This window comes from Battus philenor, unplaced genomic scaffold, assembly GCF_028537555.1.
Source record: "Battus philenor isolate CCGP_79_NKW_IND1 unplaced genomic scaffold, ilBatPhil1.0.hap1 SCAF_12, whole genome shotgun sequence".
Taxonomy (NCBI): Eukaryota; Metazoa; Arthropoda; class Insecta; order Lepidoptera; family Papilionidae; genus Battus; species Battus philenor.
The window spans coordinates 2,812,274-2,840,189 of record NW_027181674.1 but is presented as its reverse complement, the minus strand read 5'-3'; the positions used below and the strand labels follow the sequence as shown (position 1 = coordinate 2,840,189).

Sequence of the window (27,916 nt, the reverse complement as noted above, 5' to 3'; positions counted from 1 at the left end):
CCAATTTTAGTGCATAGGTAGCCCAGTGGTAGAGGACCCAAACTTGCGATTGTAAGTTGCAGGTTCAATTCCCGAGTTACAATATTATTTATTATTATTTATACTTCTACCTTTTCCATACTATGGTTATCTGTCTGCCTCGTGTGATAAGAACGCCGATTGAACTCTTTTGTTTATTATTATGAAACTATTTCAATTCCCTTTGCTACGCGTGGCGACTGTGATATATCTTCCTATAGATATCTTTGGGGGAAATTTAAACTTTGCAGTGGGTGTCTATGGACTGAGACGATGAAACAAGAAATAACAGAATGAGACCGGTCGTCATGTCGACATTTGGGAGACGCCTGTGGCTTTCATTGGGTATCTATCTGCTGAAAAGAAGACGAAGAAACAAGAAGTACAATCAACGGTCTTTGACCAAGGAAATAGCAGGCGGTAGAAGAGTTGAAATTCAAATGTAAGTAAATTATAAAATACACATTACTTAGAATATACGTCACGTCGTCATTGGTTCTTGTTTTTACATTTCCAATATTTTTTCAGAGTTACTATAAACAAGTGTTATTTTCAGTTTCCACGGGTCCGAAGAGTTATAACATAAATGATAGGAAGCATGCAGTTTTTATTTTGGAAATGAAAAGGATAATCTTTTGTAAATAATTGACTAAAAAACTTTCTCTGAGTTTTTGTGTGCTCTTCTTGGATCGGGTCACGATTGGAACTTTTTTAGCTAAGGGAGCTCACGCTGATTCTTATTTCAGATCGGACCTTTCTGGGATTCTTCTAATGACCTATAAAAATCTGAGGTCGAGAATATTTTAATGAATCAACAGATATGTAGTTGGGTTACACTCTCCCTGTTTCTTTTTTCTTCTTATGTGTGTGTGCGTGTGTGCGTGCGTGCGTGCGTGCGTGTGTGCATGTGTGCGTGTGTGCGTGTGTGCGTGCGTGCGTGTGTGTGTGCGTGCGTGTGCGTGTGTGTGTGTGTTGTAAGGCTTTAGTTTCCCCCTAAGCTCGCCACAAAGACCGGTCTTACGGTTCCCGCATCCAACGAATTCTCGCTTTGACTTTTAAGTCAATCTTTCCAAAGAGCTGTTCCCAAACCGCGTTTACCACTCAGTGATATGAACGAACACTCGGAAACTTTTCAACTCCAACGGCTGTTGCTTGTACAAGCGACACGCCCTGTCCGCTGCCATTTGAAACGAGTTCAAAGCCGACCTATATAATTAAACAATCCTTTACACGATCTTTTGATTAATGAACTTTTAAAATTTATTTCATGATCATTTCAATAAATTTGTTTCTAATTATAAACTTAGACAAAGGTTGTCTTTATTTATAGAGATAATCTGGCGTAGATTGCTATTTTTGTTACATTCATTGGTATTCTTGTACGAATAGACAATATAATCTTATATATTTGTCAGATTTTTTACTTAACATATTCTTGTATAAATTGATTTATTAGTCATACTTTTTACGAAACATGTTCATATAGATTGACTAAATATTTATAGCTGTTACTTAAGAAGACTTATGTAGGAGAATTTAGATTTCATGTCGTATAATGCAATAAGCATTACGTACAATTTACTGATCATTTAGTTTGTACAATTTAACGCCACGAAAAGCCTTTTAGGCAAACAGTAAAAGAATTTCAGATTGAAATTGTTTCATCAACTCTTCTTTCATGGCCAATGCCTTCCAAAGTGGCAGTTATGTTACGTTTAGACATACTTTTCACAAACCGATCCATCAATAAACGATAGCGCCGTTACAACCTTTCGGAGGCTATGTTAATTCAACAGAACGTCTAACTGAACAACTAAAGACTGGTGGCCTCCATATAATCGTCTGAAGTACTTGTTCTCCTCTAGGTATAGTCTGTCTCACTCATACGCATTGTTCGATAAACTTTATTTCCGTAGTAAGTTAAGTAAGTTAACACTAAGTGAACTGACGATAGTCATAGACGTGGAAAGTCAGCATGCGGGCAGCTCAACACCTGTCGTCATGGTGATCTTTGGGAGCAACCTGCGCCTTGCAATTGGAGTTTATTGCTGACATGATGGTGATGAATAACACATCAGAGTATTTTGAAAGGACTTTGAAATTTCAACATGGAGCTTTAACACTCCGAGAATAAATATTAAGTGGTAAGCCTCTGTAAGAAAGGGACCAATATTTAGCCACTTCCGCACATGCAGTGGTAGTCGTGCAACAAAGTGCACCGCCCGCTAGCCCGCTGAAAAATGTGGACACAGAGACTCTGTATTTGGCACTAATCGGTGTAAAGTGACTAAATATTTCCCTTTCTATATTTCCCTTTCTTACTGAGGATGGACTACCGCAAGGTAACGCATAATTCCATTAAAAATTAAATATGGTAAGCCTCTGTTATAGCACTTAATAAATTAGAGTTATAAATATGGCTCGAGTTTCACCGTGTAGCTGTCGAGATGACTTTATAAAGTTTACCTTAAAAACAGTCTTCACAAACCTGGTGAAATTGAGGATACTAGTAAACAGGAAAAATCTTTACAATATGTTATCTACGAAAGTGTGACGTATAAGACGCTGTGGTTCTATACTGGCTGTCAAAATAATGGCGGGAAAAAGTGTTACCCAACTCGCTTTCGGTATCCGTAGAGATCGCGAGCCGAGATGTGGATACAAATGAAAATCGACGTGCGGCGGACGCGGGCACGGCGGGGGCGTGGAGTGGTCGGTTCCGTTCGAGCAATTACAATTGTATGATTGGACGCTGATTGAAAAATCAGTTTCCTAATCAACTGACCGGTGACGTCACCGCAGGTGAGGGAACCGCCGCAAACTCGCGATCTGACAGCACACGCCCCGGACCACTCTATGTATTTTACGGACCACTCTATGTATTTTACGTTTCATGTAATTTGACTAGGTCTAAAAGAATAGGACCCCAATCTTCAAGGTGGACGTCTTTCTTAGCTTCATTGGCATGTTCGATTCTCTAAGAGATCGAATCCAAGTGAGAAGATCCGGAAACAACCAAAAATTCAGTTGCAGCGGTTCAAGCGTTCTTCTCCCTTTGCGTTATTATTAGCTACCGACAAGAAGACTAATCTTTCTTTGTTCATGTTGAATAATTAGTTCTTTTAAGAATAAAGCATAAGCAAAATACGCAATAAGGAATTTAAAACGCGGTCATATCGACATATTTTTACGTGCTATTTATTACATTCTACTATATATTTATATATATAATGGGTATGAAATAGCATCAATGTGTGTATATACTTCTATATATATACATGCATATATATTTTTATATATATATATATATATATATATATATAAGCAATGACGTGGTTTGCTGATGATGGTACACGCTTGCCTCGCAGGAACCTATTCACTCATGTCTTGAAGACTCCTTAGTTGTAACTGTCAGGAAACAAGGACCCCAATAGATTGTTCCACTCCTTGGCTGTTGCACTATAAGAGTGTTAGCAAAACGCTTGAACTTTTTTTATTTCAACCGTGTACAGTTGTCGTCGATCCGTACGTCTTGTTGTCCGATGGAAGAAAGGAGATAGGGGAATTATTTGATGTAATTCCGCTGTACACTCTCCGAAATGCAGCCTCTAGAACGATAAGCTGGCAACTTTTCGCCAATGGACCAAGCTTTGAAGCATAGTGCTCACTAAAGCACGTAAATAAAATAAAATTAAAATATAATCATCAATGACGAATGGAGGGCTATGCTCGAAATTTTTCAACGAAATCGAATTAGGAATGGAGAGATCAGTAGACGAACGAAAGTAACTGATATACACCAATACCTCACTTTGCGTCTTGGTTACGTTCCAAAAAACACGACGCGAATTGAAACGCCGTAAAGTGAATTAAGATTTTCTATGGCAAACCATGTAAAAATCGAAGATAGGTTCCAGGGTCACGAAAATACTACTTTTTAAAAAGAAAATTCAACAAAGTAAACATTTAAAAACAAAATTAATATAACTCTGCGAATAAATAAATTGGAAAAATATATACCTTTTTTGTAACCAGAAACAACACGTTAAAATTTATATAAATTTATTATTCCCTTTTAAAAAAAAGCACAACAAACACTACGTAATTGAAACTGAACTCCAAAATTAGCAAAACAAAGTTAAAATAAAACTAATAAAATTGAGGAGACAGAAAAGGAATCCCCGAGTTTTGATGGCATGGCGCAATTAGAAACAAAAGTGTTGCCATCTTTTGGAAAAAAAAGAAAATTAAAAAAAACATTAAAGACTCGAACCCAAAACAACGCAACCCCGAAAATCTATAGACGCACAGTGAAAATTAGTATTAATTAAGCAGCGACGCAACTTCGAAAAAAACGCAAAACAAAACAACGCAAGGTATTGGTGTAGTCCAATTAATTGGCAATTTGAAATAGCAATGTGTGACCTTAAGGCTTTGGAGTTGGCGTCACGAACCGGCAAGCGCAGTATAAGATCTCCGCCTATAGTTTGGACCAACTTTGTTAGTCAGAAGAGCCTGTATGCAAACTGCATCCATGCGTCCCCATTAGAAATTTATAGAGGCTATCTAATTCGGATGAACGTTTTATGAACTAAAAAACACGCTTGCAGCCGAAGCAACGTCATAACTGTCCCATATCTCGTCTTTATTTCGTGTTTGTATAATTTTCACTAGCTGTTTTTCAAGAGATTGTTATTTTTACTGATGGTGACGGTTGTTGATATTTCATAGTGGCATTAACAGATTCTGTTGATTGGAGAAGCCATTCTTTTAAACACTTATAAGTGTGTCTAAGTTTCCTCGCTTGAACCTTAAAGCGTCAATGATTGAGAAAGGAAGATGGAATTGTAGAATGATAGAAGGAAGAAAAAAAGATATTGTGTACAATGGAAGACGAGAACGAAAATAAAACTTCAAGTGAAAAAATTATTAAGAAATACAAAACCCTGTTCCCAATTGAATAGGGGGTGGAAGGAGAAGTCCCCAATAGCGGGGGCCATAAAAAAAACCCTTAAATCGTCACACTTAAAGCAAGGAGAGGATAATCATTGTATAAACGGCTAAAGGCCAATAAGCCGAGAAATCAAACACCGTCCGATTTTGGGAAATAGTCACATTATGTCTGCAGGTGTATAAATAGACATACAACTCAGACAAGTGAAGTGAACAGTCTCTTCAGGCTAGGGATAGGGCTGTCACTTGATATGTAAACTTACAATAATAAATGGCGAAAAATTTTAAAGTTTAATAAATTATGGTGCGCAAGAAGCAGTTTCTCGTGTCTGCCAGGTATAGTAATATTTATTTCTAATCTACCTCAACTCTAAAGTTTATGCTGATAAACAGTCTTCCCCCAAGAGTTTAAATAAAAATATCGAATTCACGAGTCAATAAACAAACATCAATAAAAAAAAATTAATTTTCGTTCAAATAAGTACCTCTCAAAATAGGAAAAAGAACTTAATTTCTAATTTACGTCATTCAATAAAAATAAACTGAACTTTTTACTGCTACACATTTTATAAGACTTGACAGATATTCCATTTTAAAAAATGAAACAAAGTTTTCTATTTTCTATATCATTGTTTTATGGGTACACTTGCACTAAAAGCTTCATGCAATCGGCCTATTTTTAGCCCGCAAGTCTCGACCTACAGTACACTAGCGAAGACAGATCGTTCGCATGTGACTCGCCTTCAAAGATACCACCACAAAATATAACGTATTTCATTGCCAGAATGTACCATCTCCACGCCTTGAGACTATCCCTTTATATTTTTTCAACGAGTGCATATATAATCATCTAATATTATCAATACAAGCATTACATCGAAGCATTCCGTATGGAACACTGCAACCTCACGAAAAACTCACTACTACTATTGTAGATTCGAAGAAAGAAATTAAAATAATATCCTTTAACTGTGGTACTTCCTCATTTGTAACTTGTATTTTATATGTAAAAAAAGTTATGTATAAGCCTTAGATTAGCCCATAGACTAAAAATGCGTCTCTTTATATCTCTGTATTATCTATGGAAGATTCTTGAAGCACTGAGTCGTTCGACCCCATTCAAACCTTTCTGGTGAATTAAAAAATATATAACAATAATTCCACGACATGATATAAGGCGATGATGTCTGTCAAATATAAGATATATAATTTCAAATACATTCTTGACTATTTAAATCGATACGATTCTGTAAACCAATAATAGTAATTAGTAGTATATAAATATTAAATATTCAAATATCATCCAGAACGTTTTTGCTCCAAAGAAATTGGCAGGCGTTAAATAAATATTCTCAACATAGAAATAAATGCAATATTACGCAGTTCAACGTGTTTATTCTGAAATTAAAATTTAAGTTTAATAAAATGAACTTTAAAATAAACATGACTTGTTGATTAATTTTTAAAAAATATACTTTTTTAGTGTATGTTTTCGACAATGCAATGAATTATGAATGAAAAACGCCGCCAGCCTTTTAGTGGAAAATACAGTGTTACAATATTCATATTTTTTATCTATATAAATCTCGCGGTATTTATAAACTATAAACATATATTACTGTTTTACACGGGGGAAATTCATTAATGTAAAATAACACAAAATATTTTTTGCATTCATATTCATGTAGCAATTGATGATGAGATGAGCTGGTTGTTATTAGTAATTTGACATTTAATATTGACATATGAAATCCAACCATAATACATGATGAGAAAATATAAATTACCATGGCAACTCCTTTATGACACTGACAATAGTGTTTATAGAATACACAGGGCCGGACTCAATTAAACAATAAATCTATTTTTACCGTTTTTTACTGGTCGAATAAGGTTTGAATTTAAAGGTAGAATGTGAACGGGGTTGTTAAAGTTACTTTATAATTGTTATTGTTTGAGAGGTAACCGTAAAAGATAGAAAGTTGAAAAGTTTATAATTTTTTTTTAATTCTAGATTAAAAGTTTTAAAAAATCAATTCTCGTAGCTTTAAAAAAGCAATTAAATACGTAATTTTTAAAGTTAACATCCATTATATATATGTATAAATGTATAAATATGTAGGTGATATATAAATTGTAATTTTTTATCTAATATCAATTACCTGATTGATCATACAAAATTGATGGAGGAGTAATACTCGAATACATTGGACTAGATAGTTTATGTATCTACTTGACTACAATAAATTTGATATTAATTCGTAAAAAAATAGATTTTTTTATTGATTTGACACTTGTTCGTAAGAAGTAGGGACCTGGGCAAGCTAATGTCAAGTGACAATGACAAATGAAGCAAACTAACAAATCGCGAACGTTATTATTCCATAGTGGTATTGAATTGGTTGAGTTTAAATTACTTTAAACAGTAATATCGTCTTATTCTTTTTGCTCAACATATCAAATATTACTCCAATTATATATGACAAAAAAATATTGCTTTAAGTGATAACTTGTAATAAATCTTTGAATTACTTCATTTTCAATTGAAAATGACTGTTTGTAAGAGCGGAAATGGAAAATTGGACGCAGCAGTTGAGAGTTGGTTAAAACTTGACAAGGTGTGTATTGTTTTCTTAAAGCTAACTATTATTTTAGTAACCATAAGAATGTTAAATAGATTTCCGACGCAAACTGGTATTTCGCTGGACTCATTTAACTAGTTTACTGGATTTTTTGTCACAATAATTAATAACTACAGAAACTATATCAATTTAGTGTTTCTAGTAATCCTACTAAATTATATGTCTATGTTAGCTAATGAAGTGACCCAAAAATATGTTAAATAAGTAAACATCAAAATGAATTAAAATTTCACATCTGTTGTTATTAGATTCACCACTATAATATCTATTGATTAATTTCTTGTTTTTCTTTTTTTAAAAGAAGAACTATTATCTAACATGAGTTAAAATATACAGATTGTTTATTTATGAACAGAAAATTTCTATATTTCTCCTTAACACATTGTTGGTAAATCATATTTAAAATGGTTATATGGGAATAATATTTATTTATTTTACTCTTTTAACACTTGATGGCAGGGTGATCTTAATACCTTGTAGGCATTCTCTATTAGTAATATAAAAGTAACATCATAATTTAGAATGTAACCATAAAAATATTTATACTGCATAGTTCATAGTTTATATTTTATTTTGGAAAAAATACAACTGTTCAGTGATAAATATCTAAAGCATTTTTGTTTAAAACATAAGTTACCTATAGAGATGATAAAGTTCTCTTTTGACTGACAGAACTTTTCTTAAGGGCAATAGCATCTCTAAAAGTAAATGAGGGGCATTCTGAAATGCTTCATTTTAATGAGAAACATTTTGTTTATTTATCAGAAAATTTTGTAATAGGTGTTTTATTTGAGTTTATATTGAATTTTATTTCTTGTTAACTGGGTGTCAATCCAAAATTAATATTGGACCTTTGGTTTATAGTAATTAAATCATTGTAATTAAATGTATCAATTAAATTAAATAGTACATGAAATAGATGGCTGTGCAGGTTTTAAGATTCTGGAGTGGAGACCATATACTGGCAAATGCAGTATAGGATGTGGACAGACAACATTTTTAAAATGATAAAAAAATGCTGGATGCTTGTTACTTCCGTCTAGCCCTATTGAAAATCACTTGGAGTAGCTGTAAACATTGTAGAACCTCAATAGTGACGATAATACTTTAAAAAGCGTTTGTGGTAAATTGGCATTCAAGGATACTTGACAAGGTTGCAGTATCTCTTAAATGACACCAATGCAAATTCTATTTTCAATTTTTGACATTGCAATTGCAATTTAAGTTTATACTGCATTTGCCAAGCGTCTTTTTGTCAAAAGTTGGAATATCATTTGGCGCAGCTCAAACCATTTTGAAGGATATTTTGTGTGTCAAACATCACATCTCGATTGGTGCCAAATTTTTTTCTACAAAAAATTGTTCAACACTCAACTTGTGTCATTCCTCAACCACTGTATTCACCTGATTTGGCTCTTTGCAACTTCGGGCTATTGAGCAATATTAAAAGGCCAATGCGGGGATGCAGTTTTGACATTACTGAGAATATAAAAACAGAATCGAAGAAGATATTGAAGGCTGTTATATTAGAAAAAGACCATTCCAATTATTTCAAGGATTGGAAAAAGTGTTGTGTAAGTGTTTTATTAGATGGGGACTACTTTTAAGCGAATGAAATTGATTTGGAAGAATAAATAGAAAATTTACATTTTATTAATAAATTTACCTTTCTTTTTCACCACAGTATAAATAAATAAATAAATATATGTAGGGGTATTTACATTTATGTTTATATTTATTTACATATGTACATATAAAGTATTGTGTAATAAGTTACAATAGATTAATAGCCTTTTTCAATCGTCCTAGTAACAAGTTAATAAGTTTGCAGAATTAAAAAAAAACCTTCATTACCAGCTGACCTGACAGACATTGTTCTGTGTTAGCTAACAATTATAAATTTAAACCATAACTGTATTCAATTCAATTCTATTTTCTAGTGCATAAATAAGTAATGTTGATGCTATTCTAATACAATAATTTGCAATGGAATGACTCAATAGTTGATCATTTGAACATGCTAATTTTGATCTATGCCAATAACAAAGAAACAAAAACTTCTCTTATCAGAAATAAATGCTGGGATGCCATGACCATGTCATGGACCAGTCTAGTGGTCTCAGTGTACAGCTTTGATAGTAAGAATTAAAACAAACCAACATTACTTCAATTACTCCACAATGCTTGCAATTGAGAAACTGCATTGTGGAAAATACTGATTTTTAAAATTGAGGATGCAAAATTTCGACAATTACTTATTCAATTTATAGATCCACATTTCAAATGCAAGCAGTTCTGGAATTTCTTTTTTTTTCAAATGAACTTTCTACAAAGAACAAGACATGTTATAATAAATTAAATTTATTGTCTTTCTCAAGTTGTGATGTGATCCTAAAGTCTCGGGATAAGAGGGGGAGTAGGGGTTTCAACTGTAATGGATGAATAATGGAGCAAAAGTGTGACCGTCTCTTAACCCATGGACATAGAAGTTGGGGTAAAATAGCTAGAAGATGGGAGGACGAACTAAGACCGACTTTGGGCTCCATGTTGCTTAGGGTAGCAGCTGACTGGAGGCAATTGAAGACGTTGGAGGAGGCACACTGAAACATGACATTATTTAATGTAAAAATAAAATTAAAAACAATAAAAATTAAAAGAGTTCGGAAATTAATGCCTTAAATGTCTTATACCTTGAATTCAAGATAATTAAAAAGTCCAACTTCATACCATGTTAAAATTTTAAGCTTGACAAATAATGTGTATTTTATTTCAAAATACAATTTGTGTAGTAATAGTTTTTATCTGTTTTTCATAGACAATAGATCTTTGAATTGACAATAGGCATTCACGGTAACACATAATGAAAACGTTTTAATATAAAACAAACATTTTATACAATTGAAGTCATAATAATAATTATATGAAATATCAGCTAATAATGTTTATTAGGTCTTGTATTAACAGATAAAACCGCTAAGATGATGAAAATGTGGAATATTTTGATTGTAATATATGCATCATGAAATATGTTGACATTTACATAATATGCTAATGTATGTAAAAACGTCACAAGGCCACATGTATCATCTTGATAATGAGTGACGTTGAATAATTTTTTTTAAGATGTTACAATCAGTTATTTTGTATATAGAACAGATAAGTTATCCAATATGAATTGCTTACAGTTCTGTTTGATTGTCATTTTAAAAACTATATTCATTTTTATATTTCACCAGACTTTTTTTTAGTGGAATCCATATAGACAAGAAACATATTTTACATTTACATAAGACCAATGCAGACATATTTTTGATAACTATTTGATATAATGTGAATTGCTTATTTATTATAATTAAAATAAAAAAATATTACTTTTATATATTATACAGCCCAGATCAATCCCAACACACTTTTTTGTAGGGTTGTTTAAAGAGTCGTGTCTAAATCCATGGACCAAATTATATATAACATGTATAATAAATTTGAAAGAAAAAATCAGCCAAGAGATGTCATGGATCTCAGGTCTCTTTATCAACTAGTATTTGAAAATTTCCACACTTGCTTAGAGCAGTGAAAAATTCAAAATGGTGGTCATTTAGATAATGTAATTTTGAGGATAAAAAAAACGCCAAAGAATTACATTTCCTGTAAAATATATTTTTAAAAATAATTAATAGTTTCTTCACCAGAATTTTTTAAATTCATGGCCCACTGTATTTTATTGTCTTTATTGTTGGCCTGCTATAGTCCAGTCAAAAAATAAATATTTCAAATATATTTCAGTACTAATAGTTTTATGGTACTTTAAACTTTTAGTTTGATTTCATCCTAATATAATTTTTCTGGTTTTGAATTACATAAAATGTTTTATAAATATGGTAAGGGTGTTTAATTTTTCTATGTTATATGTATGACAAAAGAATCGTTGTTTTAATTGTTCTTCCAACAAGAGCCTTCCCCAATGTCTCAAGATACTTGAAACCTATAAGCCAAATTGGTTGATTGTTCCCAACTTTTATGAGCATTTACTTATATGTTAGCACATTAATATTTTGCCAAATATTTTGCAAGTGATATTTTTTTGCTTTTTACTACAATGAGCATGCACCAAAAAGCACTCAAGAAAGTATAAATTAGGGTTGCTAGATCTAAAAAATATCTGATTTTAGGGGTGCCCAATTTCCAGTTTGTGTTGCCAATGTAATGTATTCATTTTTTTGGAATTTTGTGTTTAAATAGTTTTTCTATGATAAAAATTATGTAGTTTTTACTGAAAAGAGCTTGTATTCTAACAGAGGTAACATTTCAAGGTTAATATAATGAAAGAACAAACATGGTTTATTCATAATAAACTAGTTGCCAACAAGAGCTGTGTATTTGCAGAAATATTATTAAATTATAACATTTTACAGTTTCTTGCGTTCTAAATGATTTAGTAAATATAGATATACATAGAATGGTACATAAACATATGACAAGACTCTAAATATTTTGTGTTCACAACTTCTTCATACGCTTATTGCTTTGTCATATACAGTGCGATTTGAATAGTTGTGAAAGTTTTAAAGATTATGCTGGCAATTAAGCTACACATTCAATTGTTTAGTTTTTACAACTGTACACACTACACTAAATATAAATGTTTACGTGTTCGTATACTAAAAGACATGTTATAAAGATGTTCTAATTTTAATTTTTTTTTTCAAATGCAAATCCCATTAATTTTTTTTAGTAGTTCGAACTATGGTTTAGTCTCCAGCGATAAATTAACTCATTGACCGTTGGAAAGAGACACGACTGACAAAACGTCACATAGGTAGTGTGCGACAGAGATAACGCTCTAGGAAGCCGAAATTAGCCGATCATCTCTTTCCAAAAGTCGATGTGCGATAGTTATCGCTGGGTACTTCAAACTTAATTTTAAGTTAAAGACTGTAATGATATTATGTAATGAAGCTATCTTATCTTTAACTTTGACTACAAAAATAGAATAGGAAAATTAAAAATAAATATTAATAGATCCTCAGAAGAATCAAAGTCATAGACGTATCTCTGAAAAATACTAACTCATGCTACAACCGGAAGTCATCGGAAGTCGCTTGACCTCTTGCCGTGCCATTTAGTTTAACGAAATTCGGGCCCAAGTGTTCCCCGTCAACGCGTGGTAAACAGATCAGACTAATGCGAGAATGTAAATGCCCCTGATATAGATAATACTTTCTTTAAAATTTTGGCGCTTTTATTATGGCTCTTGTAGTCCAATACTGTTTTCTATTTTTTGTTGATGTTTATGTTTGGGTACGACTATCTTTACACGACAACGTCTCGTGATGTTTACGTATGATCCCACAATCTCTTCACCAGCTTGGCTCGTCATATTCATGTATGGGCCAAAATTTTCATCACGAGTCAGATTCGTTAAAGCACAGAAAGGTTTAATGCAGGCAACGTAAGACCGTCGTTACGCCTATGCTTTGAAATGGGCATTCTATGATGATACCTATGAAATTAGTAACATTTTTATCTTCGGTCCACAGAACCCAACAACACGCCAAGAAGTATTAGATGATGTTGCCAGCTCACAATGGGAGAAGCTAAAACAAACGATGCTGAGCCGACAGAAGTTCGGCACGGCTGGTCTGCGCGGGCGCATGGGCGCCGGCTACAATTGTATGAACGACGTCGTTGTTATACAAACTGCTCAGGTGATACATATTACATATTTAAATAAAGAACGACTTGATTTATTCACATAATATACTGAATTACTAGTGCACAGCTTCTGGTTAAGTTAAACCAAGAGTTCTTAAATTCATAATTATCTGTACCAGAGATGAGCAACCTTTTCATATGGCCAATTTAAATTTTAAAATTGTTTAGGCCGCACATAAAGTAACACCTTTTAATAACCTATAAAAGTATATTAATAAAAAAAACAATAGAATTAAATAATGTATAAATAAAAAAGGTAAAGTTTTTTTCTATATAAACTCGGTACAAAAAATATCGCAGACGCGCCGCATTTGTATTTCAAGTTTGAACAAGTCGCTGTGTGAGTAACTCTTCGAAAATATTTTTTTTCGGTTTATGTATGTATTGCCATTTTATTATAATTAATTTTATGATATAGAGAAGTGATAATATAAATTAAATTTTCGGAATCCTTGGCGGGCCGCAAAAACATGTTAAAAGGGTCGACCTGCGGGCCGCGTGTTGCTAATACCTGATCTATACAAATAAACAAAATTGGACTTACTGTTTGTAATATTTAAAAAGCCCCTTTATACTTAACTCTTAATAGCCTAGAGTTTCAATTTTGAAACCAATCTTTTAAACCAAAAGTTCACATTACTATTAGTTTTTTTTTATAGGTTGGCTGTACGAATTTTACTGTTGTATAATATTCTTTCCAACGAAATTAAAAAAAAATCTATTTTTCCCTTCATCTAGACCCTCAAGCAAACACAGTAATATTAAAGAAGAAAAGAAAAATCTTAAACAAAAAAAATTGTTTTGTTAATTTTAACTCCAACGGCGCGAAGTTCAAAGAGAACTGTCAAACACTCGCAGTTCAAAAGGAACTGTGATTATTTTTCTATATCTAGTTTCTGGAAAATTAATTTAAATGTTGTTTCCATCAAACGACAAAGTATTAGGAAACGTAAAAATTAAATAATAAACTGTTTTCAAGACATGACGTGACCAAGTCAAAAAGAGATTATTTTTACACGTATAAATTGAAAACAAATATAGACCATAGATTGTTATTGTAATATTTAATTGCAGGGTCTCTTGTCGTATCTGCAAAAGGTTTGCCACCAAAGTCAACTGCACAATGGAATTGTCGTCGGATACGATGGACGATATAATAGTAAAAGGTAATATGTACATAATTATATATTCTGTATATAAAATTAAGATTTGTTGTGAGGTATGTTTGTATTACGTGTTTAGTGAAACTTCACTTAAATATATAAGCCAATAAGGATATAGTATATGAAAAAGCAGGGGCGGTTCTAGCTTGTGTAGCGCCCGTGTGCAATGAAACCCTGGCGCCCCCCAGGCCTGACATTCCCCCCCGCGGCTATAACTATTAACTTTGCCGTTGTAACAAGGAAGTTTTTCATATTCCAATAAGCTATTTTATAAGTAGGTATAGCTTAAAGTATGGTATTTGTTACAGCCTTTTTTCTTATGACGGCAGAATAACACTCATTGTTTTTGGGCCTGTAGCACATCTCTGTTGCGAAACTAAGCGGCAATGTTCGAAAAAGAATTCGCGCATAGGGCGCTCGCGTTTGATAACTGCCGCCACCGTGCTAGATGGCCGCTTCTTTCATATCATTGTTGTAACATAATGGTCCAAGATGATGCTCTTAGCTGTCTCAGAAGGCGCCGCGGCGCCTCCGTGCATTGCACACCCTGCACTATAAGTTAAGCCGCCCATGTTAAAAAGCTATGTTCCATTTGAGGCAAGGTTTAATTTTAATTCTATTTATAATATTAGGTTTATAATATTTTATATGTTGAAACAATTGGTAAACATATGACACATTTAAACTGATTTCATTTTAAATTTATGTTTATTTAAATTTTACTTTAAGATATATATTGTTATAATTATTAATTGTATTTGCGTTATTTATGTCAACGCAACGACTCATACGGAGAGTCAATTTTCTTTCAATGCGGATATATTCTACGGATAGTCAATTGACTTTCCTTGCAGCGACTATTGTGATTAAATATGTACTTGTAACATTGTATTGTCTAGGATACTGACCACTATACAGTACCTGGCGATAAATATTGCACATCGACATTTGGAAAGAGACGATCGGCTAATATCGGCTTCGTAGAGCACTATCTCTGTACCACACTACCTATGTGACGTTTTGTCAGTCGATGTATTTCGTGCGACAGAGATAACGCACTACAGAGCAGAAATTAGCCGATTGTGTCTTTCCAAAGGTCGATGTGCAATATTAATCGCCGGGTACTGTACTAGCAAGCAGTGGTCGCCCAGCGGTAGGGAACTGTGATTAGCAATCTATTTTGCGATCGATTTTACTTACGAGAATTTGTTTCGGAAAATCCCCAAAAAAAATTACAAGATGTTATACTACCTGTAGATGCAGAATTTGATAGAAACGACATAAGCCTGCAATAGCATAGTAAGGTTTATTTGGTGTGAGCGACGGTTTGTATAACTGTTAGACCAAAATATAAGTTTTCTCAATATCTCGACACTACTTATTATACATACGTATATATAAACATCTAATTTAATATACAGATAATATAATATATTTTCATAAACCGCGAATACAATAGAAACATTTAAGCTAAGTAAATAACCGCGAACACAATTTGCGTAGTTCTCTATCAGTTTTATAAATAGGTTATTGTATATTATTGTAGGGGGTCATTCGTTATGATAACGGAATAATATTAAGAATCGATAACGTCTTGAAAGAGCTCGGTGTTATGTTCTAACTCTGGAATAATTTAACATATTCCATGCCATGCGGGGCATACCCCCCCTGCGCCTTCCGTTCAGGCCATTTGCATTTCTCATTGAAAAACATAAAATTCTTAAAAAAAGAATTGTAGGGTCGAATATAGATAACTTCATCAACATCACGTATGCGCGTAATTAATGCATATTATATTTTTCCCGCTAATTATAGCTTTGCAATGTTGAAAAAACAAAGCATACATCTTATACGATTTTTTTTTATTATTAAAATAAGGGTCGTATACGCCCCACGCGGCCTGAATGGAAAATCTACAAAAATTGCCGCGGCACGGAACGTGTAAAATTATAATCAGAGATCTAATTCAGAAACATATATATTACTCTATAAGTTATTTTCTATCTGTCCAGTTAAAAACAATTTAAAAAAATTACAATTTGAAATTAGAACTCTGTATTTATCTTTCCACGGACATTACATCATTATGTCATTTTTACGAATTGGCGCCAAAGTAAAAATTACGTTTCATTGCCATTTTAGATTTAATACGTTGTAATTATAGTTGTTTTTTTTTACGATATTCATGACCGTCTTAGTCACGACAGACTTGAATAAATCAGTCAGTTTCAGATATAATAAGTAACGTAATGAAAATACGTTTTAAAAACTCGGATTATTATATAATTAAATTTATTATTGTTTACTATCTGTCCCTGCAGAAGTTATTCGCCAGTCGCATTTCAATGGTAATAGTGAATTAATGTAACATATTTCACAGTGATCACTTTCTAATTAAAAAAATAAAATTACACGCTTGCGACCAATGAGCCTGTATATGTAAAAGTTTGTAAATCTGGTCAGTGTTAATATAAAACTAAAAAAAAAATTAAGATTCGAAAACAGAATTTTTTACACGTCTTTTTATTGACATTACATCAGCCTGTCATTTATATTTACGAAATGGCGGCACATTATATATCTTTAGCGTTATTTTTGATTATTTTTTTTAAGACTACGATATTTTTGCCTATAGATGTCCTCTGAAAGGCATAGGCCATTCCCAAAGATATTTACGGAGGATATACCTTAATCGCAACGCCTAGACTGGTTGGATTGCAGTGTGGTATTATGGTACGCAGTGGACGCTGCTGCCCATTCTCCGGTCTGTTTTGTGTGCTGTGAAAATACCATATAATGAATACACAAAATGTGAATTATATAAGATTGTATTCCGGGAATCAAACCTACCACCTACGATCACTATTTCTCAATAATCGTTTTATGTCTCTTTCACTGGAATACAACACATTTGCACAGTGCATTTGGAAAATTGCTATACAAACTGACAGACGAAGAAATGTACCAGATAAAAATATATATAAATATTTGTGTAGATATAATATCGATTTTGCTTCCATTCACAGGTTTGCTGAATTAACAGCAAAAGTCTTCGTATCGTCGTCAATACCGGTGCATCTATTCTCAAGAGTGTGCCCAACACCGTTCGTTTCCTTTGCAACTATAATGTATGGGGCTGCAGCTGGAGTCATGGTGACCGCCTCTCACAATCCAAAGAACGACAACGGCTACAAAGTTTATTGGGGAAATGGCTCCCAGGTCATTGGACCGCATGATGATAACATATTAGATGAAATTTGGCAGTGTCTGGAGTAAGTTTACTTTACCCTTTCCTTACCGCAGTACGTTCCGCGAAGTGCCCACATTGCATGACGGTAGCCTGATATTCGAATTTTTCTCATTTAAGTGTCACATATATAAATAATTTACCGGTATGTTAATTAAAAATGGAAGTAAGGAATAATTATTAGTAATTTATTTGGCTGTGATAAATCTTAAAACAGGGATCTGCACATAAGATCACATTTAAATTTTTACACTCATAATTAGATTCCCGTCTTTTGCCATTTGCACTGCAAACAACGCACCTTCTACTTCGATTTATTACTAATGATTTATAAATTGAAAGTAAAATGTCATTCGGTCAAACTTAGTAGATTATCATTGCGATGATACTTTTTAATATTTTAAATTTTAGTTTCCAAATACATACCGTACTTTCGGAGAATTATTTTTGAGTAAAGGAGCGTTCAATAACATGATTGCACCCTTAGAGGAATCAATTCAATAACAATGCAATATAAGGAACGGCAAATGGATGCCAGCTAACTTCGGCGCTGGTACACTCGGGGCTCCAGTGGACGTCGTCTTTCTCCGGCGCTGGCAACGAAAGGGTTAAACTGTTTACGTTAGGGACAATCGCAGATATCTTTTTAATAATCCAAGTTTAGAATATATTTATTCGAGAGATTTTAACATTACAAGTAAATTCTTTTTTGTAAAAAAAATGAGGAGAAAAAGATATTGTTTTCAAAAATAATTAATGAAACTCTTTAACTTAATTTTAGCCAATTGTTTGTGTATCATATGTTTAAAAAATGTCTATAAGGATTCGTAGGAAATAGGCCATCAAAGTAATAAAGGATAGTTTAAGAAAAAATATTTTAATTTGTAGCATACCAGATGATCATTGGAACATAGAAGAAATAAGAAGCCACGAGCTGGTGAAAGACTGCACTGCAGAAGTAATAGACAAATATAATGATTACATACGTAACAGCATACACGAAGATATACGGAAGGTCAACAGGGAGACAGGTGTCCGTAGCGTGTACAGCGCCATGCATGGCGTGGGACATGAGTATGTTGCCAAGGCTTTTGAAGCGGCCGACTTAAAAGTGAGTAACTATAGTACTACCGAAAGTGCTGTACCGCGCCTTGGGAAAGCAAGAAGTGGGGGACGAGGAAAGTGAGCATATGCGTAGCTGGCATTCCTCCTCCCTGTCTCACCGCGAATACTCAAGGAGCGGTACAGCGGTTTCGGTAGGCTTTTGAAGGTAAAAAAAATCGTTTCATTATTATTCCGACGGTCTTGTTGTTAAGTCCGTCTCTGTCCCACCAATGTGAGAAGGCTTCTCTTTCCTTGTCTTTCAGCTATCTAAAAAACATACCAATTTATTTACCCATGGATTCGTTACCTTCTAAACCCTCAATAGAGCCGCAGTTAGAAAACTTCACGCACTTTTAAATGGTCAATTACTCACCAGATCGGAATTCTGATCAGCTCAAAAGAGCCGGTCACGAACTCAACAAATGCTCTTTTTAAATTATATTTAGCAATGTTTCATGTATACATTGTAATATCAATCATGTAAATGAGTTAATTACTCATGTTCCACACATTTGAATCAATTGAAAACTCTTGAATGCTAGAGCAAGATTTATTTAAAAATTTAGTTTTGTTTTTAAATTTAAAAGTGACGAAAGGAAGGGCTATTATATCTTGAGGAACTCTATTATATGCCTTTGATGATCAAAGCATACTATGCTACAATCTTAAACCACTAAACTTTTTATATATGTATGTTTTGTTCATGTTAAATACCCATTATTTATACTTCTACCTTTTCCATACTATGGTTGTCTGTAAGACATTACCTCGTGTGATAAGACCGCCCATTGTACTCTTTTGTTTATTATTATAAACTATTTCAATTTATCCTAGCGTGTATATTTAATAATAAATTAAAATAAATAAATTAACTTGTTAATACTATGATGTATGCTTCTTCAGGAACCACTCAGTGTCCCTGAACAACGTGACCCGAACCCTGATTTTCCAACCGTGAAATTTCCAAATCCAGAAGAGAAGGAATGCCTCGAGCTTAGTAAGAAGCTGGCAGAAGATAACAAGATTAACTTAGTACTGGTTAATGATCCAGACGCCGATAGACTGGCAGTAGCTGAGTATGATGAATGGTTTGTGACAATCTCAATTTTTTAATTTGAACTTTTGTAGAAATAACTTTAGAAATGGACTGTCTTTTCCCAAATGGCATTTGCAGATTAAGCTTCGGAATTTAAGATAGAAACATTTAATTGAATCAGGCATTACCTTGCGGAAGTCCATCAAAGGTAGGAAAAGGACCAATATTTTAAACACAGAGTCTGTGTTTGGCACTAATCGGTGTAACATAACTCCTGAAGATGCCCCGTGGAGGGGTGAAACACGTGTTGAGTGTTTTAACGGTGGCAATTGTGTAATTCGCATTGTTTGCCGCATACGCATTTACCAGCGGGCTGGCGGGCGGTGCACTTTGTTGCACGACTACCACTGCATGTGCGGAAGTGGCTAAATATTATTCCTTTTCTTACTTAAGATAGCAAGACTCGAGAACTCCCGGGGGAACCTCGTCTCGTTCAGCTACATATTACAATTCTACCGGATTGGAAGGTCGCCGAGCTCTTAGATCGCTGCAGACATTCTATGAAGTATTCAAGGGGTCCCACGAAGGGACCTCGGTTTCAAATGTCACTTCGATAATAACCGCTTAACACTCCGACACAAGGGCTCCCGAGAAGGCCGATAAAACTGCAAAAGCCTACGGCATAGCAGCATTAACATCAACAGACCAACAGTAACTTATTTGGAATAAATCTCACGTTAATATTAAATAAATTATAATTTTCATTACAGCAACACGTTATTATGTTCTTTGTCTCTTTGACGTTGTTTTTTTTTCAACCATAAGTTACCATATTAAAAATTACTTAATTGAAATAAATTATATAAGAGACACATATATACAACATGTGAAGGTTATATCTAACTAAGGAAATTTGCGTTGCATCAGAGTTCCAAACACATTAATAATTTGCAAGCTCACAGATTTAGTCGTATATCGTCCCTCTTCATGTCCTAACAGACGTTGTACAAGACGGCAGCATACACACTGCTTTAAATGTGGAATATGCAAGTATTTATATGTAACACCTTAAAATATTATCTGGCTTTATTGATATGTGAAATCAAGCCAACATTTCAGTTCTTTACCATCGAAAGCAGATATATTTTCGTGGTTCTCCGCTTACGAATTGTGAACACGGTCTTGTTTTACAGCAAAAAATCCTGGAAGGTGTTCTCGGGTAATGAAATGGGCGCCCTCTTGGGCTGGTGGATGCTACACCAGCATGAGAGAACCAGCTCCGATACAGAGGTCTACATGCTGGCAAGCTTCGTCAGCTCTAAAATGTTGAAGTCAATCGTGAAGGGGCGTGGCTACTTCGTGGAGACATTGACTGGATTTAAATGGATGGGTAATCAATTTTGTTATTTCAGCTGTAACCATAGATTTTCAATAGGATCAGTTAAAAGGGGTCTGCAATAAGCGTATTTCGATGACTTTAGCAGTCCTCTATACCTTGTGGAAAGATATCCTCGCTGTGCTTTTCATGGCCCGTGGCCACTTCAACCAGCAAGTTCGCGTGGCTACATCGATTATTATCGTTCATATTAGATCTCTATAGAAATCCTGAGCATATAGGCCTCTCAAAGCACGCTAACTGATCTTACCAATGCAGACCGAAATGACTATATTGTCGAAATTAATATTTATTTAGCAGCATATGCCCAGCAGTGGACTTAAAAGAAATGGTATTATTAAAGCAATAATATAATTAAAGATTGTAATGTGTTTTCGCAGGCAACACAACTTTAGTACTGTCGCAGCAAGATAAAAAGACACTGTTCGCTTTCGAGGAAGCGATCGGATATATGTGCAGTTCTCGTGTTCCGGACAAAGATGGCGTCTCTGCAGCTGTTCAGGTTAGTAGCTTTTTCCAATTATCTTTTAGAGATGGGCAAAATGTACCTCTGACAAGAAAAGGATGATTTAATTCTTTTCTATCTTGGGTTACATCATCACTCTTTGATATCTTTAACACATTTAGCTCAGTAAAGTTCAGAGAGAGAATAAGGCAGCTAAGACTAAAAATATATCCTTTATATCTTTGCCTAATCTAGCTCAGACTTAAAACTCAGGCGGAATAAAAGATATGAAATTGAATTAATGGAGTCTTGAGAATTATGGCGATTTAATGAGCTTTTTTGGTTGCATTTACTTCAATGATGGATTGATTAATGAACCTTTTTGTTTGCATTTGCTACCTATTAAGAATTTTACGTCTTTGTCATAAAGCACAAAAAAAACTAAACGCCCGCGCGTGTAACGTTGTTCCGAAAATCAGTAATTAACATTTATAATACAAACATGCAATAGCTATCTGTTTCTCTTTTACGTGTAAATTACTATGTAAGCTCATCTCTTTCTCTCTTAATTCTGAATGAGCCGTAACTGATTACGAAAATTGACTCTTAAATATTATATAAACGTATAGAGATACAATTGAAACACGCGAACTGGAGAGTGATTATATCTTTTGCAAAGATATATATCTTTCTTGTCTTTAGCTCGCCCGCTTTCCATCTCTGTTATCTATATATTTTGTCTGCATTTTCAGTTGATATTACAGGTATGAAATTTCAGAACGCTATATTTGAGATCATTCCAATTTCAAAAGCATTCTGTGAAAGTATATACGAACGGACTAGGTATAAACTCTTTTTATATTCCAGGTGGCATCTCTAGCTTCTCACCTGTACTCTCAAGGCCTGTCCTTATCAACGCACCTGCAGGCACTGTACCGAGAGTTCGGCTACCACGTCTGCTACAACGCGTACTTCATCTGCCACGAACCTGCCACCATACAGAAGATCTTCAGGAGGATAAGAAACTACCACGGATCTGGTGTGGTAAGTTAATTTTAATAGCTATAGTGCTACCGAAACCGCTGTACCGCGCCTTGGTAGGGGGGGGAAGTGAGGAGATAAAATTGAACTGGCGCTGCCGCGCACTTTGACGGACTATTGTAATGACGCGGAATAAGTGTAAAGGCTTTGAAGGAGTGAATGTGTAGCTCTATTGTCAATGAAAGTGAATCAAGTGATCACTCTGAAATATGTCTCATTAAATTATTATTTTTTTTTTGAAATGCAACAGGCCTCTAACTTCTAGCAATACATCTGCAGGTATAGATAGTAAATAATAATTAATTTTAATATGTAGTAATGCCTTCTTAAATAAAACATAAACAAATATATAACCACAAAGTGCACATGTCTACCCGGAATTGAATCTACGATCTCCGATCATAAATCTCAAACACAACCGCTGGTTTGATATATTTTAGAACTTCTTGTGCCCTGTGCCTTTGTTCGCTTCGGAATTTAACAAAAAAAAATATTTTGTTAATTCGGGTTTGCTTTTCATTTTTATTTTAATTAGGTGAGCCGGATTTTAATTTTACAATCTATATAAATTCTCATTTCACCAACAATTCGAAACTTCTACTTTCGTTCGCTGTTTTTGTTTCATTACAAATCAGCATGAACTGTCACAGACATATATGAATTTCATTCGAATGACAGTGGCGTCATCTGTCATAAATTTGTCACACCAACTTAGAAACTTGTGAGGTCATGCACAATAACTTTGCCAAGATCATCATACATACATATAAATATTCATTTTATACATACATACATATATATATATATATATATATATACATACATACATATATCTAATATATAAAATTTCCATGTCACAATGTTAGTTACCGTACTCCTGAAACGGCTTCACCTAGCAAATTTTTTGTTTTTATTTTTTTATGATACAGCATACAAAAATACACACAACCCTAAATTTTCACCCCTCTACGATCAACCCTTATTTTTTATTTGTTAATTAAAAACTTTATTTTTCTTTGCAAAGCAACGTTTGCGGGGTCAGCTAGTATAAATATATATATATATATATATATATATTCAAAGTTTATTTGTCATTATCAGTGATATTATCTTACAGTACCCGCAGAAGGTCGGCTCTAGTGAGATTGTACATATCAACGACTTCACTGAAGGAGTGAAGATACCGGAGAAGGCCAACGGAGAAGCACACCTCAGTAAGTCCAGAAAATGAACTCTTTTCCTTCATCATCATTTCAGCTGGTAGATGTCCACTGCATGGCATATGCGTCTACCACAGTTTGCTATGATAATAGTGGGGGGTTGACCCACGCCACGTCTACAGTCTCGTAATCGCCACCAAAGACACTTTTGGTCCCAAGGACCGTCAGTTGCTTCAGACGAGCAATTCTTCGACCTACATCGGTGACCGTAGTTCTTCTGCGCATCTCTTCATTTCTAATTTGAAATTCAGACTATTGCTCTCTTTCTAACTTATATCTGTCGCAGCCTTAATACTTACTCTTGCGTTTTTTTACTTTGTCCTTCTCAAAAATTTAACTGCGTTCATCATCCATCTTACATGTCCAAAAAATTATGCTTTCGAATAAACTTCCCCCAGGAATTAGGGAGTCTGCAAACCGCTTCATTTTAACATCACAAAATACCTATTTTACTATATATTTGCGCAAAGAACAGAAGCATAATGAACATATATACACACAGAAGCATAATGAACATATATACACACAGAAGCATAATGAACATATATAAATATGACAGATTCTAAATTCAAAAGTAAAAATTTGTTTGTTACACTATGTTGTGTGTATTGATCAATTATATGGTTAAGTAAAAGAGCGATCTTTGTACTGTGTGGATCGCCCAATCAACCAATAGTACGTCAAACATTAATCCCTAGTGCTGTCTCGCTCGCACAGTACCTACCACACGTAACTATACGGGCTCACCTACCCACGAGTTGTACTACGCAAAATGTATTTAGCGGCATGTTAAAGAAGCCAAAGGAAGCAAACGAACAAAAAAGCGTAGGAACAAGCCAGAAGAGAATCAAGAATCAAATCGACTAGTAATATTGAATACAGTGTTGCTTATACGTATGATGAACTTCTACTCAACAACCTATCTCCTACAGTACACTTGCTGTATCTATTTTTAGCCAAAATGTTAAATTTATTTATTTTATAGAAACATAGTGATAAAAACAAATATACACTCAATACATATATAACCTAACCCTGCTTTAAAAATAATGACGATAATTATATATTAATATGAAAATTATTTTTATATTTATTACTTTCATTGGTATTTCCAATCAGCGAGGTAATATGTAAGAATGAAAATATACATTGCAGAAGTAATAGGCACCGGTCTGGACCAGGAGTACACCAGCGGTGAGATGGTCGCGTTTAGATGTAGCAGCGGTCTAACCATCACGGTTCGCACCAGCGGAACGGAACCGAAGCTCAAGTACTACGCGGAACTGGTTTGCACTGCACCAACTATAGCGTAAGTTTTCATTTATCATGATTATTTCAACCATAAGTCCACTGTTGGACATAGACCTATCTATCCAATAAGTCCGGTTTAAAGTGACCTTTATCCAAGGTCGTCCCTCATCCAGAACTTTAAGCTTCAGCAGCCTACTTCAACACATCTACTGCTGGATATAGCCTTCTCGTATAGACTTCCAAAAAGGGGGGTGATCGTGATCTCTAGGGTAATCTTCCTGATTAGATCGACTGTCCACCTAGCTGATGGGTTTTAGAAGTTGTGCTAACCCATCTGTGATCTATTCAGAACCTCAAAGCGCTAGCGACATCAGTAGCTTTGATCAAAATACATTGAGCTATTTTGTGGTACACACACCACTAAATCATAACATGGACATGTCCTATAAGGCTTAGCTAAGGGTCTAATGTAATATTTTAAACACATCAGTGACATATAGTTAAAAGCCATTTCTTTCATTTATACATAATTTTTTCCACTGTAGAATACTAGAGTATCATCATTTCCATCATCCCGTTACATGGCATATTCCACCCCCAAAGTTATCTATGGGGGGATGTACCGTAATCGCTATATAGTATAATATATATAATAATATAGTAATAATATATAATAATATAGTAATATGGTACGCAGAGCTCGCTGCTGCCCGTCCTGCAGAAACTTGTTTGTGTGCAGAGGCAATCCGGTGTAATTAATGTATAAAGTCTGGATTTTATATAAGACTAACCTGGGAATCGAACGCACGACCTGCGATCTCAAGTCTGTCCGCTAGGCTACCACTGCTCAAATCTACTACTATAGTCTATTCGCGTTAAAAAGGGTGATTTATCGTCGTCAATCAGCTTAGCCACGCCCATAGACCAATTAAATTGGAAAGCAGTGTTCACCTTGGCCAGTTGATTTGAGTCTTTGAGAACGTACAGGTTTCTTTTTTAATTGCAGACTTCCATCTTCATGATGTTACCCCACAATCGCATTTGTGACTTTTCCTTTGGTCTACCACAAAACCCCCCACTTACTTTTATTTCGGCCGCCCTAAAGTATCTGCCATAATAAGATGGGAAAAGATAATATAGTTGAAACGAGAGTAGTTAATTTTATTTAATTAAAAACCAACAGCGTTAACATTTTATAGATTTTCTACAATTCTTTAAAACAATTAGACATTTAAAAGGTTTTTTGTGTGCATATAGTTTGTATATAATAAAATGCAAAAACTTTACAATGTTTGGATCGTTTTGACTTTGAATCTACTTTTACAGGGAACAGGAAGAGATGAGAAGGAACATGGAAACAATGGTCCAAGAGTTCATAGAGGAACTCTTGCAGCCAAAAGAAAATGGATTGATCGGATAAATCTATTGCAATCTAATAAAATATAATATATGATTCTTTTCAGTTGTGGCTTATATAAGAAAAGCAATTTTAATTTTAGATAATCACATGTGAATACGGTTGCGCTTTTGGACAGCGATTTATTACCATACATATATATTTATTCATACCTAGTATAATTTACAGCAATTTACGATGAACAATGTCAAATGAGCCCAATTTGATTGAAACTAGAATCAGATTGATCTCTCCTATAATGGCATCCATCAACTTAGAGATCTGAGAAGAACCCACAACCACCTTTTTTATGTGCTCTCACAAATATATTAATATTCTACAGAGTTTCTGTTTAGTAATAATTCTAATTAGAAAGACATAATATTAAAAAATTAGTTAACAAAATTTTAAACTACCCTCATTTCATAAAATGAACGCATTTTTAATGTCATTCCAATATTAAACTGTTTTATAAATTGTTTTGTTTTATATTTATTTACATATATATGCATCAAAATTTAAAAATGTGACATATATATGATAAATACAAAAAAATAAACTGGTCTAAATTTCCTCTTTAAAAAGTTAACAAACCCTTCATAAATGAGTACGCAAACAATAAAGTATTGCAATATATCTCAGACTTTCCTTTTCTTAGTTTTTGATCTAAAATGAAAATTATTAATAAATAAATCTCATTACAGCATTCAAGAGTATTTTTAGTTGATCTAAATGTGTTGAACTTGGTTCGTTTACTCATTTATATGATAGATATTAAACCATAATGATTAGAGTAACGACATCAATCCCGTGATTTACACAGATAATAAATAACAACTTTTAACATTAGAATGCAGATAATGTTCAACTTATCTTATTTTGAATCTGCTTTTTAATTTTACGTGTAAACAAAGCCAAAGCTTTGAATATTTCACGCTGTGATTAGGTTAATTGATGTCATATTATAATTGTTTGCAATTTTAGTGTTTATTTTTGCACAAGACGGTCCTTACTGTCTCATCTGGAAGGTTGTTCTCCGGTGTTGCCAACTTCTGAGGTATAACTTCTCGAGTTGTCTCATTGTACTAATAAAGATAAGAATATTTAAATTGAAGTTTTATTTAATTTCATCATCATATCTGCCAATAGACGCCAACTGCAGGGTTTAAGGTTCCACTTATATATAATGACCAGTCCTGGTCTGCATCCAGTGATCTGCGACCTTGACTATGGCGTCGATCTACCTAGTGAGGGTATACTTACATTGCGTCTACGTGATTGTGATTGCTACT

The 27,916-nt window shown here is 33.9% G+C and overlaps 1 protein-coding gene across 1 annotated transcript; it reads left to right on the top strand.

The window, feature by feature from the left end:
• The first annotated feature begins 7,350 nt into the window (after positions 1 to 7,350).
• Pgm2a (phosphoglucomutase 2) lies at positions 7,351 to 27,213 on the top strand. The gene is made up of 12 exons (XM_068776352.1): positions 7,351 to 7,589; positions 13,151 to 13,318; positions 14,400 to 14,491; positions 17,515 to 17,760; positions 18,624 to 18,846; positions 19,743 to 19,927; positions 21,069 to 21,265; positions 21,652 to 21,773; positions 22,584 to 22,760; positions 23,875 to 23,971; positions 25,133 to 25,286; positions 26,555 to 27,213. The coding sequence occupies exons 1-12, from the start codon at positions 7,521 to 7,523 to the stop codon at positions 26,646 to 26,648; spliced, it is 1,824 nt and encodes a 607-aa protein (XP_068632453.1). The 5' UTR covers positions 7,351 to 7,520; the 3' UTR covers positions 26,649 to 27,213.
• The last annotated feature ends 703 nt before the right edge of the window (positions 27,214 to 27,916 follow it).